General features: G+C 41.5%; 1 protein-coding gene across 3 annotated transcripts in view; it reads right to left on the minus strand.

Moving 5' to 3' along the window:
- Positions 1–21,684, minus strand: part of LOC119397998 (protein transport protein Sec31A) — a 99,669-nt gene that overhangs the window by 52,348 nt on the left and 25,637 nt on the right. For all 3 annotated transcript variants that reach the window (XM_049416436.1, XM_049416433.1, XM_049416435.1), the window contains exons 12-17: positions 19,413–19,496; positions 16,011–16,110; positions 14,700–14,881; positions 11,296–11,422; positions 9,867–10,012; positions 3,072–3,242 (exon numbers count right to left, since the gene is read on the minus strand). In XM_049416436.1, the coding sequence (XP_049272393.1) occupies positions 3,072–3,242; positions 9,867–10,012; positions 11,296–11,422; positions 14,700–14,881; positions 16,011–16,110; positions 19,413–19,496 (810 nt within the window). The remainder of the gene's footprint in view (positions 1–3,071; positions 3,243–9,866; positions 10,013–11,295; positions 11,423–14,699; positions 14,882–16,010; positions 16,111–19,412; positions 19,497–21,684) is intronic.

The raw sequence follows: 21,684 nt of genomic DNA on the forward strand, positions 1-21,684 counted from the left end.
AGACTGTGCAGACTGGCTTTAAAATGCGTTCCATCATCATTTTGCGATGGCAATGTCACTACATCTGCCACTGGGTGTTGGTAATGCCATGAACGTGGTTTCGGTTTCGTACTCGATCGACTTGTTTTGCAAAATGTGCTTTCTGAATAATGTCTTGGCGTCGTAAATTAGCCTGTGACATAAAATTAAATAGTATCGCTTGAAAAACGGCGAAACATTAAGTTATCCATGCTCATGGCAATAGTGTATGTTACGTCACCCACACCACTATGCAACAGCTAGCAGCACAGTTTTGTTTACATGCGGCGGACAGTGCACTGCCACAAGGTCTACGGGTTACTGTGCAAAGGGAATTATTTTCCTTCTGGCCATGTTTTGCACCACATTCTGATGCGGAAGCGTTACTTGGCCAGGTTTGCGAAAGCACGCACTTGTCTGGTGTCCGCAAAAGCCGTGTGAGGAAAACACATGACATCTCCCACCGGAACCGACGCCGGTGTTAACTGCTGCAGAAACCACTCGAAGCCGCGGAGTAGGAGAAGGATATCTGCACAGCAGATGAACTTCCAACTCGAAGGAAGCACGCCCTTGTCCGCCACATCAGTTGGGCCTCCACAGAAGTTGAAGGAGGAGGAGAGGTTGAGGAAATAGTCTTTTCCTCTCACGTGTAAAGTGTTGTCAAGACCACTTTGGTTGTACCAAATCATGTGAATAAACACAAGTCGGCCTCTGCATTGCCTCATTCTTCATAAGAAAACTAGGAAACCCCACTTAGCAGCACCCCTCCAGCGCTTCACCAACCTAGCCAAAAGAAACGGGTTCATGTTCCTATCTCATAAGAATATGCTTAGGGGTCCTCTGCAACTTTTTTTCTGTAATTTCGCTTCAAAGTATATTCGAAAAATATTCAAAAAATGTCTGATTCACACTCAAACTTTAATATTCGAATTCGCTTGGCACACAAAATTTTGCCATACGCACAGCTCTAGGGGACACTGCTCTTAAAAATTTTTCTTTATTTCTTGCTCGATTTTGATGAAACTTGGCGACTTTATGTGTGCTGATTTCAAATGTGCAATAACTTTTTTAGTATACTGTGTAGTTTTTAAAATACAAAATATTTCATTTGCCTTTTGGGGAGCGAGATTATTTCCAAACTGACTGCGTTACAATGTAAATCAGCATATGACGATAATCTGTGATCAGAACTGTGTGCAGTGCAACAAAAATGGATGTTCTAAACCCATTTGAACAAAAGTTATGATATGTTGAACATTCGCGAGCGAGTCAATTTCAAGCTAGAATTTCACTCGTGAATGTTCAACATACCATAACTTTTGTTCTAATGGGTTTAGAACATCCATTTTTGTTGCACTGCACACAGTTCCGATTGCAGATTATCATCATATGCTGATTTACTTTGTAACTAACTAAGTTTAGAAAAAAACTTGCTCCCCAAGTGGCACATGAAAAATTTTGTATTTTAAAAACTACACATGATACTATAAAAATAATTACATACTTGAAATTAGCACACTAATATACAGAAGCTCAGGAAGTTTCATCAAAATTGATCAAGAAATAAAAAACTTTTTTTCAAGTGCCATGTCCCCCCTTAAGTGTTTCTTTTTCAGTCCGTACCAGTTTAGCATTACCTCTAATAGCATGAACAAATACCAACTTGCCCAGTTTACCATCTTTCTTAATGTCATCTTGGGGCTCTGTGATAAGGCAGTCAAAGCGAGTCCCTGCCTCCCCTTTGCCACATTTTGTTTCACAATTTATTGATATAAAGAACATTTTGGACTGGATTTAAGATTTATAAAGCCATCACAGCCATCACATACCAAATCTGCAATCGACATGAGACCCACTGGACAGCACACGATACTCATCACTGTGAGAATTGTGGACCCACAATGGCCACACTGAGCACCTTAAATTTATGCTCCAAGCACAGTTTTTAACATGTGAGTGAAAATTAGCCAAAAAGTTCCATGAGCTGAGCTCCATTTCTGAATTCAGCGACACCTGCCTGGTTGACTATTGTTGCTAATAGACAATGAAATTTCAGGCGCGTCAGTATCGTAGTGGCACAATTTCGATACAAGCGGAAATGCTATTGTACTGCATCAATTCCAATGAGAAGTCTGTTAATGTGCACGAGAAGCAATGCTGCGGGGCATTTACGCTTAGTGAGAATTACGGTGCACAATGTGCTGAGGAAACAAATATTTGTGCCTTGTTAGTGCCTTAGTTCTCGTCAAGAGCGGTGGCTTTCCAGATTAAAGAGAGCATGCTGAATCATAATGAAGACCCTGTGAAGCAATACTACTTTGGTTAGGCAAATCCGTACAAGTATTTTTTTTTAAGGCTCGCCACAGGCTAGATGGCCTGCACCTAGACATCACAGTGAAGAAGAGCAAACCACCATGTTGAAAGGAATTGTACACTATCCTTGTTGCTAATATGTATAGTCACACAAACATGTAAGCAAGGACATAATATGCAAGTAACAACTTCACAAAAAAGCAAATGCCATAATGGCACACTTTTACTGCAAGAATTCATCATCCGCCTGCACATGCTGCTACGGCACAGCCTCTACTAACATGCAGTGACGCGTGTTCAATGCAGCTCTCATCTTCAAACTCATGGAGCACATGATAGCTTTGCGTATCAGGAAACTCTTCGTATCTTCATTAGTAGTACACTCAAACCTCATTAAAACAAAGTCGCATCTGACATGAAAATAAGTTTGTTATATCCGAAAATTCGCTATAGTACACGTATATTTGTAACAGTGTATATATGACAAGACTATTCTTCATTTACTTCATTATAACCGATAATTCGTTATATCTGTGTTCGTTATATCGAGGTTTGAGTGTATGTATTTAGGACTTTACTTGGACTAATTATGTCGCCAAGAATTTCAGTTAACAAGGCACCATTGTATAAATAGCACACGCTGAATTGGACTATCCTAAATTCACACACTTAAAAGCAGGCGAAGCCTTCCATCGAAGTATAAAATCATTAGCCTAAGCTCGGCCAGTCTAGTGACTCACCTCCGAGGTGTCAAGCAGGTAGTTGATAGAACTGTTCAGACTTCCCTGAGCAGCAAGCAGTGCAGCGTAGCGACTCAGCAGGCTTGAGAGCACTCCAGATTCAATAGGCTGGGGCTGAGAACCCAGTTGGCTGACAGCTGCTCTCAGAACCATCACTTGTTCCACCAGTTCCTGTCCAAAACCAGATTAAAGTTTCATCAATGGAAGTAGTTTACTGGAGAGAGAGAGGGAGAGATTATAGTAAATGAAGCAATGGCTTAAGGCTTATACAGTGTAATCTCGGTAAATGGAAATCCACTAAATATAACAACAGCCTCTAATTTGGTTAGTTTTGCATTAGTGTGCAGCACCTTAAACATATTTCTCAGCAAATCAAACTCCTGTTAACGGAATGTATTCTCCCAGTCCCGTCAGGTTCTGCAAGATTCTACTGAATAAGTAAATGGGCAAAAACAAAAATAAGGAGAATGAGCTAAGTACAGCCCATTGTGAAATCTATACGTGGAAGCCTCTTTACCGAGTTATGCATCTTTGACATTAGACCATGACGAGGCTCAGCCATCAAGAGTATATCAACTGGCACTTGCTTTCGAATGCTTGTTGAAGGTGTGCTAAAAGAGCTGAAAACATGGACTAACTCTTTAGATTGTAGTCCATGTCAAGAGCAACTGGCTTACTCTGGGCAGCAGTCTTGATCAACAATGAGCTGTATGCAACAGTGTCCCTGTTAACTTGGGCCAACCTAATGTCAAAAAGGTACGAGATATAGATATGCGACTAACCGCATTTTGTCAGTGGTTGCCTCACGTACACTGCTAAGTTTTTGTTGTTGTCAGTGACTAGTTAATTAGCAAAAATTAATTATCTAAATAATCACTTGCATAATTGTGGAAATTTTGACGTCAAATATCCTGCATCACATTCGAAAACATGATGCTAAAAAATTTTCAACCATGTCACTCCCAATTACTTTTTTGCATTTGAAATTTATGGCACAAAAGGTAAAGAAGGATGTGAAGAATGCGTGAGCAACGGCAACATGCTATAAAATGTTTTAAAGAACTAGTGCGGCTCCCCACAGTGACAAAGCGATGGTGTGCTTTATGGCTGCTGTAGTAGCCAACCAAAATGCCAATGCCTTGTCACTTTTCCATGCCTTTCAGGCCAGCTGTCAAGCAGTGCTCCCATCCACACACCTATGCAAAGAGTAGATCAGCCCGATACTTGAACATCAATACAATAAACATAGCTATAATGAATAATCAGATACAGCTGAACCCACTTATGCAGCTGCTGTGGTGTGCTCTATGTAAAATAAACTGCTTACTGCAATGTTCTCATGCCATATTATCAGCTGAAACAATTAAACCTGGTTGGTGAGTACATATCTGCACAAAAAGGAAAAGGAGGGCCTGGAAAGCCAAAAAAGGAAAAAAACTATGTGAGGCACCACACCCATCTGCATGCATGCACCTTGCACACACTGGGCTGCTCATGCAATATATAGTTTTCCAGCCTTCTCTGCAGTGCGAACTTCCCGTGCCAATCTCCAGTCCCCCTTCCACCCCTCCAAAGATGGAATGCACTGGCAACAGGTGAAAGGCTGATGTTCTGCCCCACTCCCCCAGTCCACTGAGTAGCAATGAGCAGCAGGGTATAGGTGAACTTGTGTGAAGGGTAGAGGGGAAGAGGGGTGTTGCATATTGGCACATATTTTCTGCTCATTTAGCTAGTGTGACTGAGTGTATAGGTGGCCCCTGTGCAACCTATCTTGCAGATGATATGTGGCAAAGGCTAGGTGAGCAAAGGCAGCCGATGGCTTCCAGCTTTCGAATAGAGTTGCTGTAAAGGCTCCCTTTAAAGGAGTACTGACACGAATATTAAATATTTTCGCCTTGTTGCTCTAAATAAAAACACTGGTGTCGAAAACCCTAAAAATAGTATCATAGTGCCTGGGAAAGCATTGAATATATTTTGAATACTGCTACCTTAAAAAACACTTTCAGTTTTGGTATTTAGGGGCGGTATGTATTGCAGTGATGTGTAAACACAGTCTGACATCACAGAGAGACAGCAACTAGCGATGTACTTAAGCAATTCTGTCATCTGTTGTCAGCAGCAAGCGGCAAACGTAAACGAGTGAATTGTCGTCCAGTGACTCTCACAGCAATTTCTGCTTTTAGGCTCTATGTAGGACACAGAGTTTGCAAACCCAGTGAAATGTGACTCGCCGTGGTAATGTCCATTGCGGTGGAGCTGGTGTGCAGATGCTGGGCGACGAAAACTTTAAAGTCAAAGTAAAATATTTTATAAGTGTTGTCAGTGCCAGTGAGTGGAGAGCATTAACAGTGCATACCAAGGAAACGAAAAATGCCCCTCTTGCAATGCTTCAAAATAGTGTCAGTACTCCTTTAAGAAGCAAGATTTGCACTTCTTTTTTCTATTTGCTGTTTGCACCAGCCAATGGAAAAGCAACCGTGCAGTGCAGAGTAGCCGGCACTAAGGAACGGGCAAACATAGCTGGCGATGGCAGCACCACCCTGTCACCGCAGTTTAGCAGTTTATTCGATAATCAACATCCAGGCCACTGCTTCCTAAACCAGTCTGACTTGTTATTCTTTCCTTATATAGTTATAATCTGGTAATAAACACTTGACATTTTTTTAGATTGACTGATTTAAGGCTGCTTGTTGGCACCCATGAAAGGATATTTGTCATCACTATGAAAAAATTGAACAACTATCGCAGTTCATATGTCCAAGTTTTTTAATGAAGTGGTCCTTGATTGTCGCCGGTAAGACAGGTAAAAATACCCCAAGTAGCACAGGTCAATCACAATCCCACGGCAAACGTAACGTGTAGCTCCTCCCCCCCCATCATTTCTTTTTCCCCTACAACCCGACTATAACAGTTATCCTATGAAACAATAAAATTTTCGTGACACTTGAACATTGTTATATGCAGGGGTGCAACAGCCGAAATAGGATTTGGAGCAATTTTTGGAGCAGCAAAATGTTGCTTTTGGAGCACAAAAATCCAAATTTGGAGCAGGTTGCAATAAAAAAACCTTAATTTTTTAGTACGAAATCCCAAATTTGGAGCAGTATAACAAAGAAGGCTTACTTTTAGAAAAGAAAATGAAAATACGTACAAACCATTCAACATCAGCTAACTCGTGCACAGTGCACGTGAACACTGCTATTATTTTTTATTTATTTAACAATACTGTAGGCCTTTGTACAGGTCCATACAGGAAGTGGTTAGAATATGTACACTTGAGCATGGGAATAGTAAAACTGTATGAACGAGAAAGTTGGATAACAAAAAAAAGCAGTGTGTTGAGCCACCCCATAGTGCGAACAATGATTAAGTCCACATGAGCCTATGCAGGGCCTGTCAAATAATTCGACAGGCACTGCAAATGCTAATGTGAACCTGCGAACCTTGCAACCTCAAAATTCGGGAGATTCGTAAAGCAGGAGCAAGGGGAGGTGGAGAAAAAAGAAAACTGGTGTACGTTTTTGTCTATTTGTTGCTCAAGGCCGCAGAAACGCCATACACAGCAGCTCCAAAATAATTGAATGATAAGAAACTTTATTAAAAGTCCAGCAGTTTCCTTCGGGCGAGGCGGGGGGTTCGAGCCATCACCTGACGCCATCATCATCGACGGAGGGTGGGACGAGACAGGGGTTAATCCCCTCTTGCCAATAATTTTTAGACGTCAGCGATCATACTAGTACTCGTAATTACACGGCGCATGCACGAATGAGTAATTAAGCAACAAATTGTGCCGTGTCCCTGACAGCAAGTATTAATAGCCCCTTCTAAATCTCAGTTCGCTTTTCCGCAGGACACCAGTGTACTGCGGCAAAAGTGGCTTAAGAGTGTTCTGGACGCAATAAAATAAGCATCAGGAAATTTGAGAACCACTGCCCTTTTATACTGCGATAGTAATTATATGGTCAAACTCGACGGGTTTTTGCCGTCATGTCCCGTATAAAGTCCAAATCGATGACATCCCCCCCGCGCATAGTATGTTCTACCGCGGGTAAAAGCGCGCGAGTGCGGGCGACGAACGCGGCTGAAGCAGAGATCTAACGAGCCAGCCCATCTCCGTCGCTCGGAGGGCGCATGCGACAACACCACTCCGCTCAAGAGGCCTGCCATCGAACAGAGAGGAAACGGCCCGCCCGTCTTGCACGAGCATGGAAAGACGACAGGGAGGGGGGGGGTGTCACTGGAGCAGCAACTGTGATTCTAAGGGCGCAATCGCTGGTGTGCGCGCTAGCTTGGTAGCCATCAGCGGGCGGCTCGTATACACTTCTACGTGCTGCACTCTCAATGCAAAGACACTGTGCAGAAAGAGCATCTTTCCCTGGAGCGGCCGTATTCTCTTACAACAATGTTTTGTATAGTTGCGCGAGATCGGATACAAAAGGGTTTGCTGCCAGCCTCACTTCGTATAACATTACAATTTGTTGCTGTCGCATTCATTGCTTCGTCCTTGCAGTGAAACTGTGACTTTTTTTTCTTTTCTTTTGTTGGGGGGTTAGTGTTAGGGTCTATTCGTGTGTATTGGATAATGATGCCCACACTGCAGATGACCAACGCGGCCTCCATTTCTCGCTAAAGTTTGCACAACTGAGAAAATTTTGAAGCTGGTCGGGCATTTTGGCACAGCGTGGTGCAATTTCAACAAATTTCACGGTTTTGGCTCAGCTTAGCGCAAAAATAAGGAATTGTATCAAATTGGCGCAATTGGCACAGCTGTTGCACCCCTGTACATGTGACGGTATAAACTCTATAACAAAGTAAATATTAGGGGTGTGCGAATATTCGAAATTTCGAATATTTTTCGAATAGTGTTTGCTATTCGATTCGATTCGCACTGAAATTTTACTATTCGAACTATTCGAACTTCCCAAAGACAAATGCAGTCAACGTCCGGTTGAAAGTGACCCCTTCAGATTTTCAATATGCTTCACCTCATTACACTCTCGTATTGCGGCAAAGCTGCCTTTCAAGCTCCGTTACGTTCGAACTTGGCCAAGAGACAAAGTCCGGTTGGAAATGATCTCTAGATTTTCAATATGCTTCACCTCATCACACCCCCGTATTGCGGCAAAGCTGCCTTTCAAGCTCCGTTACGGTCGAACTTAGGCAGGAGACAGTCAACGTCCGTTTGGAAGTGGTCCCTAGATTTTCAATATGCTTCACCTCATCACACCCCCGTATTGCGGCAAAGCTGCCTTTCAAGCTCCACTACGGTCGCAAATGTATTAACTCAAGAAAACGCTGGTTCCAATATGGAGATGAAAGATGTAGCAGAGTTGGGGGCTCAATTAAAGCTGTTTTGAACCTGAAACTTGGGCAGGAAGTCCGAAAAATCGGACGTCGAAGCTTTTTAGCATCCAAAATTTCAGATGTTCTTATATATTGACGTCTACGAGGCAGATTTGGAACTCCGGACTTGAAGGGAGCACACCCTTGTCCGCCACATCAGTTGGCCTTCCACAGCAGTTGAAAGAGGAGGAGAGGCTGAGGAAATGGCATCTCTGCCTATCACGTGTAAAGTGTTGTCGGCAACACTTTGGTTGCACCAAATCATGTACATAAATACAATTCGGCCTTACATTGCCTCACTCTTGATAAGAAAGACAACTATGAAATATGACCCCACCATCAACCTAGCGAAAAGAAACAGTTTCATGTTGCGATCTCACAAGAACATACTTAGGGATTCTCTGCAACTTTTCACTTCGAATTATTCGAAAAATGTTTGAGAAATATTCGAAAATTATTCGAAATTATTCGATTCGATTCGCACTCAATTTTTATTATTCGAATTCGCTTCGCACCCAAAATTTTGCTATTCGCACAGCTCTAGTAAATATGTTTCTCGCAGGTTTCAGCATTACCAAAAAAACAGTATATGTATACGTATGATCATGAGAGTAGTATTTTAGTGATTGATGCAACTTCCCAAAAGGTGAAGTTCAACTGAATATGCACACAGTAGGGCTCAGTGAGAAGATTACGTGCTCATAGGACAGCTGGCTGGTACAAGGCGTAGTAAAGACCAAAAGTCTTTGTCTACACCCCCAACCACTGATTCACACACAACGGTTTACATCATTGCCACCACCAATGTGCAAGCTGCTCCTGCAACCTAAATGCATCTTCGACAAGTGAACAGAAACACAAAGGACTATGAGCTACCAAAAAACTACCAATAAAAACACATGGAATTCAGGCAAGATATTGGTTTCGGCATGCAAAGATTTCTTATGTTACAACACCACCCTCCACTCTAGATGCACATTAATCAAATTTTCAGTGTAGATGCTGGTGTCTTCACAATAAACCAAGGGAAGATAACCCAGAAAAATTTTGAGAAAAAAAAATTGTCAGTAGAGATAAACGATGTGTACAGGGTTGCAGAGGATGCACTGAACCGTGTCAGTATGTTTAATTTAAATGTATTTGTGCAACATTAATGAAGGTTAGATGCAAAAGTGATGCAAATGTAATTTATTGCATGTATAATTAATTAATACAATTAATTCATACTAATTTTCAATAGTGTGATTTGCTCCTTTTTTCAGTTATGTGCCCTAGTCTGTTCAATAACAACAATAATAATAATAACATAACGGGACCTCCCCCCATTTTATTCACAAGAACGCATACGCACCCCACGCATGTGTTCAAATTAAACGTGAAAGGACTTGCCAAATGAATCATAACACATCTTGGAATAAGTGACAAAACTACCGAATTTACAACATTGCTTACCTGAAGTGACTGTGGACTATCAGCCTTGCTTTGGAGCCGCACCCAGCAGCGCGCCAGCTTCTCCAAGTTGCCCGCACAAATATAGCACAGCATTGCATATGGCACCAGTGATGTGTTCTCATTCTCCAGTCGACTCCCAAGGCCCTCTAAGACCAATGGCCAAAACAGAAAAGTACTATAGTTTGCGTAGTGTGCTCATGTGCAATTCAGTTTCAAGAGATTGAAGAAGGGTAGGCATTTGGGCTGGTTGGTTCATGATTACGGGTGAAAAACAGTGCTAAAAAAGACGGGACAAGAAAGGACACGAGACCACGGTGCTGACTAACAACCAAATGTGCTTTATTCCTTCAGTCAGCATAAATATACTTCACCACTAACGTAATGAAAAACTAACGTAATGACCGCTTGCGCGAGCATTCGAACAAGGTTCAGAAACAAGCTACAGATAGTCAGTTCTCTCTTCACTGTAACAGTTGCGGTTGCCATCCATCTTTTAACGATACCACTTTCTTGTCAAAATACCATGACGAGCGCGCGCGCCTTATTTCAGAAGCTTATCACATCTACAATAGCGGCGAGGCATGTGTAAGCCTCCCCTCGATTTCCCTCCTTCCGAAGGAGATAGAATTCATGTCTCGTTGATCGCCTTACTGCCTCTGCGCAGGCTGAGTTTTCTGTATTTTCATTACGTTAGTGGTGAAGTATATTTATGCTGACTGAAGGAATAAAGCACATTTGGTTGTTAGTCAGCGCCGTGGTCTCGTGTCCTTTCTTGTCCCGTCTTTTTTAGCGCTGTTTTTCACCCGCAATAGATTGAACCAGCTTTTGGCATAAACACATCCCAACCATAAAAAGAAAGTGACAAGTACCGACATCTCACTCTGAATCAGAGATCTGGGCTGTAACCAGGTTTGCCAACACGAGACTGTGCCGTGAAAAAATAATGTTCTTACATAAAACGTGAACATGTTTGTGCTCAATAACACCCTCATAGTAATTTTGGCCGGTATGGGAGCAACGATGCATGCAGAAAACCCAGCGAGCCTTGGTGCATAATGTGTACCCCATTTCACATGTGAAGAAACAGTTGCTGTCTGCAAACAACAACGCGGGTAGAAAGAAAGCGTGACTGCACAGAGCTACTATGCAGTGAAGAACTAACAGTTAAGCTGACAAGATTCTTGTCAAGATATTCTCAATTGTGAACACATCAAAAACGAGACCAGCCCTTCAAAAAAAAGGAGTGTGGCCTATACAGAATTTCCCCTTCGCCCCCTAAAGTTTGCAGATTCAAATTTAGGGGCACAGCCCTTATGCAAGAATTAATGGTAAAAGTGTGTTTGACCTGTACTTATTCTTAATTGTTTTGTGCTGCACTTGTTTTCTAAGATTCCTTCTGAAAATGTAGAAGCCCAGGGAGACAACTCACCACAAAGCACTGCAAAGTCTTCAGGCTTGGCATAGGTAAGTACAGCTGCTAGGGCCTCCTTCCAGCAGTTGATTTCACAGTTTTCTACCACATGCACCCAGTTGGAGTGAACAACAGCTGAAATGAGCTGTGAAACAAATAAAGAAACCATCATTCACGCCAGCAAACATCCCTTGAGGAAATACTAGAACACATAGCTCATTCACTTGCAAAAATAATCTTAGTCACCTAAGGACTGTAATGCCTTCAAGAAATATGTATATTGCGCAAAAAGGTTAATCTTACCTCAAATATGTCAGTAATAGAGCTCCAAATTGGGTGTCTAAGTGTGTTGTAATTCAAGGTTAGAGCAAACACTGTGTGCTCTAAGATATCTGCACCTAAGAGAAAGTTCAACTACTATATACGCAGAGAGTAGGGCTCAGTGAGAAGATTACACACTCACAAGACAGGTCGCTGATGCCAAGGGATAGCAAAGACCTCTGTGCTGCCAACGACTGACTCACACACAACAGTTTACATCATTACCACCACAACATTTAATTTCCTAGAATTTTCCAAGTAGCCAATCCAAGCAACAATGAGAGTGTGATTGCATCTGATCACAGTCTATACCAATGACAAAGGGAGTAAAGAAGAGAAAATCAAATTTGTAGCTAGAAAATATAGACACTGAACAGCTGTTGACCGATTTCTTTGCATCACAATGTGATTATATGAGGCACACCATAGTGGAGTACTTTGGATTAATTTGAGCACCTGGGGCTGTCTAATGGACACCCAAAGCACAGTACACAGGTGTTTTTGTGCTTTGCTGCTATCAAGGTGCACCCACTGTGGCCTCCCTGTCCACCCTATCTACATCCAAAGCAGTGTTCCTTGGTTTTACCAACGCTTCTTGCCATAACGCCTGATATCAAAACAATCCCTTCAGCAAGTCAGCAATCCTGGCACTATACTAATATTCAATTTGATCAAACAACATACCATTACACTTAAGGGGCAACGAGTAAGCCTTTTTCAATCCTTAAAGATTACTTGAGATACCCTAAGTTCAGACGCATGAAATACGTGCATGTGAGGACATAGAAGATAAACCAGATTACCAAGGCTGAAAAAGCAGGTGGTAACAGCCCAGAGTTCCACAATAACACAACCTCCACAAAGATGCTTGATACATCTAGCTGCTTTTGTTCAAAATTGTTGCAGTCAAGAGATTAAAAAAGAAGGGCATAGCTATTAGCAACACTTTGCAGCTGCGCACACAGCCAGATGATAGCTGCTGGATAAAGAATGCTTTGGCATGCAAGTCATAATAGTATACAATTCAAATATGCTACAAACTAAAATTTTACAGCAAGTTTCTACCTACATTCACTTTTTGTTGCTCAAAAGCTAAATGCGCCATATAGACTGCAGCAACTCTTCTACACAACACTTGCTGGGCTACTAGGATGCCCACTCAACGGCAAGACAACTTGTAAATCAGCCGTTCCAGCACACACTCTAGAAGGGGTAGCTATATCTAAGCACGGAAAAGTGTGGACGTGGCTTTGGAGATGCATAAGTTGTTGCCAGCCATACCAGCATTTTATGACTCAACCCAGCCTAGCTGCATCTGCATCACAGCATAGCCCGTAAGTGTTAGCTCCCCTATGCCTTGTCAAGTTCTGTGGGCATCTCCCCCCCCCCTACTCTGGATATTCCAGCAACACAAAATCAGCTGGCAATACGTCGGTTTGACAATAAACTAGAGCTGTGCGAATAGCAAAATTTTGGGTGCGAAGCGAATTCGAATAATAAAAATTGAGTGCGAATCGAATCGAATAATTTCGAATAATTTTCGAATATTTCTCAAACATTTTTCGAATAATTCGAAGTGAAAAGTTGCAGAGAATCCCTAAGTATGTTCTTGTGAGATCGCAACATGAAACTGTTTCTTTTCGCTAGGTTGATGGTGGGGTCATATTTCATAGTTGTCTTTCTTATCAAGAGTGAGGCAATGTAAGGCCGAATTGTATTTATGTACATGATTTGGTGCAACCAAAGTGTTGCCGACAACACTTTACACGTGATAGGCAGAGATGCCATTTCCTCAGCCTCTCCTCCTCTTTCAACTGCTGTGGAAGGCCAACTGATGTGGCGGACAAGGGTGTGCTCCCTTCAAGTCCGGAGTTCCAAATCTGCCTCGTAGACGTCGATATATAAGAACATCTGAAATTTTGGATGCTAAAAGCTTCGACGTCCGATTTTTCGGACTTCCTGCCCAAGTTTCAGGTTCAAAACAGCTTTAATTGAGCCCCCAACTCTGCTACATCTTTCATCTCCATATTGGAACCAGCGTTTTCTTGAGTTAATACATTTGCGACCGTAGTGGAGCTTGAAAGGCAGCTTTGCCGCAATACGGGGGTGTGATGAGGTGAAGCATATTGAAAATCTAGGGACCACTTCCAAACGGACGTTGACTGTCTCCTGCCTAAGTTCGACCGTAACGGAGCTTGAAAGGCAGCTTTGCCGCAATACGGGGGTGTGATAAGGTGAAGCATATTGAAAATCTAGAGATCATTTCCAACCGGACTTTGTCTCTTGGCCAAGTTCGAACGTAACGGAGCTTGAAAGGCAGCTTTGCCGCAATACGAGAGTGTAATGAGGTGAAGCATATTGAAAATCTGAAGGGGTCACTTTCAACCGGACGTTGACTGCATTTGTCTTTGGGAAGTTCGAATAGTTCGAATAGTAAAATTTCAGTGCGAATCGAATCGAATAGCAAACACTATTCGAAAAATATTCGAAATTTCGAATATTCGCACACCCCTACAATAAACAAAACAAGACTGTGCCTCATGAGAAAGAGTAGACAGGGGAAGCTAAGCACATGCGCGCACCTAACCACTGAAAGAAGACTGCGTCTATGCTCAAGGTCAACACTCTACATGAAACAAACGAACAGCACTTTGCAGCAGCACAAGTTGCGCGTCTAGAAGGCAGTGCTTGGCCGCACATGCACACAGGAAACAGGGATGAGATCATTCAGTGACATGAAGCAAGTTTCAAAGGGCTGTTCAGTAACATCTGTTGATTACGCAGTATTACAGAAAAGCCGCATTTTTTCCCTCCACCTAGACACAAATAAGACACGTAGGTGATCACAATGTTCCATGATAGTGTTAGTGTACACCAAACTATGTAGTATACACACACCTTTTACAGGACATTTGTCACTGCATTCTTGACATGCTAATGACTACAGCTGATGTTTTAATTCCTTCTTTTTTTTTCTGTTTTCAAGAAGTCCCTCCTTGCCTTACATTTGTAGTTGCATTATAATTCATGCAAATATGGCCTTTATTGGTTCACCTGAGCAAGGGCACTTAATCATTACTACTGAAAGAAACAATGCGTACCTTTGCTGAATCTGAAGTAGCCTGCTTGAAGTAGCGACACTGCGTTCTCTGTAGAAGGGCTACGCCACCAGCCTGCGCCAAAATGAGGGCGTCAGCCCAGCGGCCCTCTTGCAAGCACAAGTTCACTGCCGCCTCCACGTTGCCTGTCAGTAACGCCTTGTTCAGCAGGCTGTCTGCATCCCCTAAAAACACACGAGAACACACAACAATGTTTGGCATGGTTGGCTCGCCAAAGCCTATTTTGCAAACTGTACTCTTGCAACTAGGGTTGTAGTGACAAATAGGTACATGCAGTGAGTGTAAAAGGTATGTTCCACACGCTCATGTTTCATATGGTTGCTGCAGAAGTGGCTGCCACTTTTCTCAGTAACAAGCACACACTTCTGGCCCCACATCAATGTACCATGCTGCTTTACTACTCACACTGGTAAGATGCAGCTAAACTGAGAAACAGCCATCAAGTCCACTCTACTGCAGCTACCACAGAATGCATTTTGCTGTGGATGGAATTGCAAACAATTAGCAGTGTATACAAGAGTGGCTTGAAGCAGCACAAGCAATTCAAGATCAAGTGTTCTGTTTATCAATGGCACTTGCAAGTGGTTAAACGTTAATATAATGAAATTTTCTATACTATAATGAAGCGAACATTTTATAACTGCATGTCCACAGCATTTGTTTTAACCACTATAAAACAAAGCACATTTATCCACAATTTAAATACAACAATGTTCTGCCGCTGCTACGAAGGAAGACCAAGGTAATAAAATGAAATTACTGCAGTTACCAGTGGCAAAGTGGTTGAATGGCATGTGGCTATTTATGAATGCACTTTTTAAATTGTGAAACTTGCGAATGAAAATGGGTGCCAAAGCAGAGAAGTGCGTCGCTTCTTGCAGTGACAAAGTTAACATGGCTTCTAAGATGCACCGCTAAATATCAAGAGGCTGTAAGCTGGCCAATGTGGTGGAGATCACAAACACCAGGGGGCAGATACAATGCCACATCATATTGTGAACTCCATGAAGCGCAGTAGTCCTTTTCAACACAGTAGCTTTCGCACAGCAAGAAGGGTAACATATCAGATATACACTCAAACCTCGATATAACGAACATGGATATAACGAATTATCGGTTATAACGAAGTAAATGACGAATAGTCTTGTAATAGATACAGTGTTAAAAATAAACGTTTATAACGAATTTTCGGATATAAAAAAGTTATTTTCGTGGCAGATGTGGCTTTGTTATAATGAGGTTTGACTGTAGACTTAGCATGACACCTAGGCCAGGTTTGCAACTAGTCCTCACCTGAGCTTGTAGAAATAGTGAAAGGTGTGAACTCTTTTTCCTTTTGCTTTGCAGCAATGCAGTCAAAAGCACTAGTGCTGTCTTCCACAAGGTCACCATTCTAGAAAATAAACGTATGGACGACCTTAGAGGGGCTGCTTCAAAACAACAGACCAACACACACACAACATGCATAAATCATCTGAATATCTATAGCACATTCAAACTCAACATTCTACAGTGCTCTGGCAGTGTTATTAAGATTGCACAAGACAGACATCTGTATTGCAAAAGAAATTACAGCTCTAAAGTGGTATTATGGCAGATGTTCTCTCCCTAGCTCTATACCACAATGCAACACCTTGGTTCCATGAGCACCCACGAGCGGCGCTGCATGGACCAGTGGCCATGCGCTTCGAGTGTCCTATTTCAATCTGTGAGTACTATACACTAGCAGTCTAGCCTCATGGCGGCCTTTACACAATAACTTGCCAATCCTTTTCTTGATGACGTTTTTACCATAGTTACACCAAACAACATTTCTCTTGCCAGATGACTGACATATGTAACAATACATAGCTTTAAAAAAGTGACAATGCCATGGCGGAAAGACTCATGCTGAATGAGACTGGCTTAGAGGTATTGATAGTGAAATAAGGGTATCCATGCATTATAATCAATTTTAAACAAGAACAGTACTTGACAAAAAGATTTGGTTTCAGGTATATTACATCAGTTTTAAAATATAGGGGGGGAAAAGTCATAGATGGAACATAAAGCTGCTCAGATAGACATTGTTCTTTCACACACAATCTCAACAATGCTAAATAAGCAACAGATGAAAGGTACCCCAATTAAACCTTGCATTACAGAAACAACGATACAAAAAACACACACACACAACCAGATGCATGCAGAAAGTGGACATGGTTTCATGCAACATTACTAATAAAAATGGCTACTTGTATCCCTCACCTCAGAGAAGAAACAAAATATAATCCCACAACATTACCAGCTGCCTTTGTAAAATGCTGTGTTGGAGAATTATATGGAGTAAGAATAACATCACATTTAATACTAAAATCCGGAGCCAGTTGAAAAATGAGACATCCTTATGAAGTCACTGCAAGTCAATGTAAAAAAACAAACTGTTCGCGTTTGTCCATTAACCTCTCCATCTTTGTAGCAATGACGTGGGAACCGCTCAGAGTAGATGAATGCACATGAAGTAGCCAACAGACTGCCACCACTTCCTGTGAAATGCCCAGCGCGACACAAAGGACAGGAAATAAAGACCGCCCGAGTGTTCGTGTCAATTTTTATTATTTGTCCTTTGTGTCGCACTGCACATTTCGCAAGATGTCCATTACCAACTCGCCCAGCTTGTAGTTCTCCCACTACTTGTTGGCATATTTGCTCCATACAGCTATGTTCAGTATACGGTACGGCTATGGTATATAATTTGACTGGAAGCAAGTATCTAGAAATGTGAACAATTAAGTTAAACATGAATCAATGTGCCCAAAATTCACACACCCTAGTTATCATTAAGTTCGCAGTTTTTATACTGCACAACAATTCGCACAGTTTAGTTTACAAACCTATACAGTGCTCTTATTATGAACTACAAAAGGGTGTAAAATTAACCAAAAATGACAAGTTCTGCCTACTGCAAAGTTATGGCCAACCAGTCTTTTTTTTTTTTTAAAGCACAGTGCTAAAGGTTACGCATCGGTATATAGTAAACATGCTAAGCTACCTTCAAGGACTATGCACTTGCGCATGTTATTGAGTTCACACCATACACCAGTATAAATATCTATTAAAATGGGCATCAGACATTAAAAGGGCACATATAATACATTAAAAAACAGAACCATTGTTTGTCTAAGCTATTGTCTCATTTCAACCCCGTCCCCCTCAAATACTATAAACAAAGCATGCGAGAGTATAAAAAGAAGCAAAGCCAGGGGGCATAGCAACTTACACTGAAGTCTGAGGAGGGAGAACTACACCGCTCTGAGTCATCCTCATCACTCTAGCCACAACATAAGACCATGCAAAGGGAAGAGGAAAGACAGACATAGGAGAGAAAACATAGAGAAGAAAAATAGGACAAAGCAAGGTGACACCAGCAAGATTTTCAAGCCTGCAAGCTGGATAAGCAAAAATGAAAAAAAGAAGAAAATGTGAGCATAAAACAGGCGTGCAGCAAGCATGCAGAAAAACAGATTTTTCACTGCACAGTGTTAAAACTGCAGTGATCAAATAGCCTTGCAAGCTATGCTGGGCAGCACACATTACGCTCCAGCCACTTATAAGTGGCAGGCACTTCGAAGAAAGGTTATTTTCTTAGATTTCTTCCTGAGACATGTGGCAAATGCATGGCGAAAGTAACTACTAATATATGCATACAGTAGCTGACAAGTTTTTCAGGATAATTACATTATTTATACTTTGGCTGAGCCACAGCACTGCCACATGCTTCACACAGAGGGCTAATGTATAATAATTAGGGTGCACAAATATAAATATTAATTAATACCAGGCAGCTGCTTTTACTACTAGCTCCTTCACTTTAACATGTTGGATCATTTGCAGTTATGTTAGCAACAGTGAAATACTGTATACTATTAAAACCAATACATATTTGTATGACGCTAGTTAACCTAAAAAATTGAGTTGTACTACATGCTTTGTCTTTGGTCTTGTCAAACTACGCATTATGAAAGAGCATCAAATGCTCCGAGGAGTTTGGTCCTGCTCTTGATGCCCCTCAGAGCATTTGTTAAGTGGTAAGTTCACGAACGTACAAGGTTCTGCAAAAATGACAGAGCAGGGCACCAGCAGCGCTAATACCCAACCAAAATGTAGTCGTGACGCATGATTCATTACAACTATTGCTTGAATAAGAACACTGCAGTTTAGTCATGCAGTACCTAAGCATACTTTATGCACAAAATGTTGCAGCGACAAGAGTGCGCCAATTACAAAATCATGCTCATACTTGCAGTCTAGATAAAACAAAATGCGAAATAATTGCACGTGCTCACACACAACCAGCTATAGCTCCGGTTTGTTGTGAACATTCATATCATATAAAATATGATAAATTTTTCAAATACAGTAATAACCTTCAAATTTAACTTGAATGTTATAAATGCAGCATTTCATTAGTACTCAAAAGTGTTTAATGTATTCACACACCCCTAATAATAATAGCAACAGAGTTCACTTGTCAGGGATCCCTTACAATGATGTCTTACTTAAAATGCAAGCAGGAATTGTGCAATGCGACAGTGGCAAAGATTTATCGCAGTGGCAGAGTGCAGCAGCACCACTGCGGTGAACACAGAAGGCACTGCTACGCAATAAGCTAAGGCTAGCTGCAGACCAAGGCATGGGTAGGAGAGCACATATTACCGTTGCATTGAGTGACAAGCTGCCAATGTCATTGGAGAGGTCCTGGTCATCAGTGTCCTCTGATTCGTGGCCAGCTAGAGACAACTAGCCAAGGTTAAAGAGAAAATAAAATCAACAACACACCCTTCCAACTTAAAAAGCTTCACGAGTAAGAAAATTATGTGATCATTTGACAGCATTGGCCCCACCATAGTGAGGTTATGATACCATCTCTCTACAGTTTAATTTAACATGGTGTAACAAAACGATGTCCTGCTGCAGTTAAACATGAAACAACAGGTAGTTGGCAATTTTTTATGGATTTTCCTGCCAGGTTTTTATGGCACTATTTGTTGCAGTGAGAACTTAGAAACTTAGACATTAAACCTCCCAAAATGCCCAACTTACCCTTTATGATATGTAATGAATTCGATACTAACTCAAGGCTCTGACTTAAGCGGCACTGTAACTTAATGCAACGACCACGGTAGCAACTTTGTAGAGCTAGAGCAAGTTTCCAGTTGTGAATAGCTCAGCAAACCAATAACTAGTAGAGTAAAAGTTCATTAAATCGGATTTTACGGAACCGGTAAAACTGTCCAAATTAACCGAATGCCGAATTACCAATTATCCCATGGAATCTGAGCAAGCCATGTGCACCTAGAGTCTTCACTATTTGTGCCAATTGTATGTTACATCTTTGTTCATTAATTATGTCCAACGAAAGTTTATGACCTCAAAAGTTGACGAACTCAACTTCAAAAACATCCCTTTTTTGCTTGCCTTGATTCATTACCCTGCTGAGGCAGGACTTCAGATTTCATAAAATCTGACGCAACATTCGTAAAATCGTAGAACAAGTTCAAATTTGCAAGATTCAAGAAAATTCGGGAGAGTTGACAGCAATTTGTTGAGATATATTGGGTGTTTCAGGTAACTAGAATGAAGCATATAAAAAAAGTGGTTAACCAGGATTGAATGAAATCAATGACATATGGCTTGCAGTCAGACGCTCATTAGGAGATTTTTTATATTGTGCTCAATTAGTTGATTAATTAAGGTCGCTTATGCAAGATTTTTAACATTCACTCTAGGGCCAAGTGTGTTTCATTACGTTGTAGAGTGCATTCACACACGACTGATCTAATTTTTTGTGGCAACGTACATGCTGAGTGGCGATTTTTTCTTGCTTTCAAAGAAAGCCCACGAAATATGAAATAAAACTATGTGACTGTGCTCCTGCACTACCGTACTGCAGCACTCTCAAGCATGCTTTAAAGGGACACTAAAGGCAAATAAAAATTTATGTTAGAGTAAAAAGTCAATGTTTGAGAACGTCTAAAAAGTCAATATTATTGATAGCAGTGCAAGGGTAATTGAGAAATTAAGGTAAATGTAGGACACTATAAATGCCACCAGTGGGACATTTTGGAACGAGCCCAATGACGTCAAGAGTTCAGAGTACAAATTATCCCTACTGTTCAAGCTACTTATGATAAAAAAGAGAACATTGCAAGCACTGTAAGGCATAATCAAATGCTGCTTGTGTGTTTCCATTTGATTTATGGAAAAAAGAACTTGATGTTACAGTGAAGAACGGTGTGGGTAGTGCAAAAGTTCTGTTTTCATAGAGGTGTGCTCCGCTCGCACTGTTGCGTCTCAGTGGTAGTTTCGTTATCGCATACTGCTGCGTGTGCCTTGCACACTCGTGAAAGTCGCTCTAGCGGAAAGTTCGACAAAATGCCGTGTCCATGTAATGTTGTGTAACGTGCCCTTCAGAGCAGAAACCGCAGCGTCGGCTGCCAGGCAGTAAAGACGAGCAACGTTGGGCAAGGCAAATGCTATGTCAGGAGGCCTTTTCAGGCGCGCGATTTGAAGTGCGCTAACGCTGTGCAGACCACTAAAACGCGATTTTCATTCAAAATAAGCATTTCCTTGGCACAAAACGAGCACTATGAGGTTCCTGGAACGCTATTTCAACAATCAATGTCAACTTAACGTTTGCCTTTAATGTCCCTTTAAGCGAAAGAACTGTGCACACGGCCCGTTATCAGGGATGGCATTTCCTTGCTGTGTGCCACAGTCAAAAATGCTGATGCACTATGAAGCAAATGCCTATGGCCACAGCCAAACATTTTGCCACAGTGGATGCTTTAAACAAATTCAAAATTTTGAGCTCCTAAGGGACAAAAGACTGCAGTGAAAAATTGTTCATAAGGGGACAGACAAAAGGCAAGAATAGAAAATGTCTGCATCAGATGCTCTCATTTTTGTATATTTTCACATTCATCGT

This window comes from Rhipicephalus sanguineus, chromosome 1 (genome assembly GCF_013339695.2).
Source record: "Rhipicephalus sanguineus isolate Rsan-2018 chromosome 1, BIME_Rsan_1.4, whole genome shotgun sequence".
In the NCBI taxonomy this organism is placed as follows: domain Eukaryota; kingdom Metazoa; phylum Arthropoda; class Arachnida; order Ixodida; family Ixodidae; genus Rhipicephalus; species Rhipicephalus sanguineus.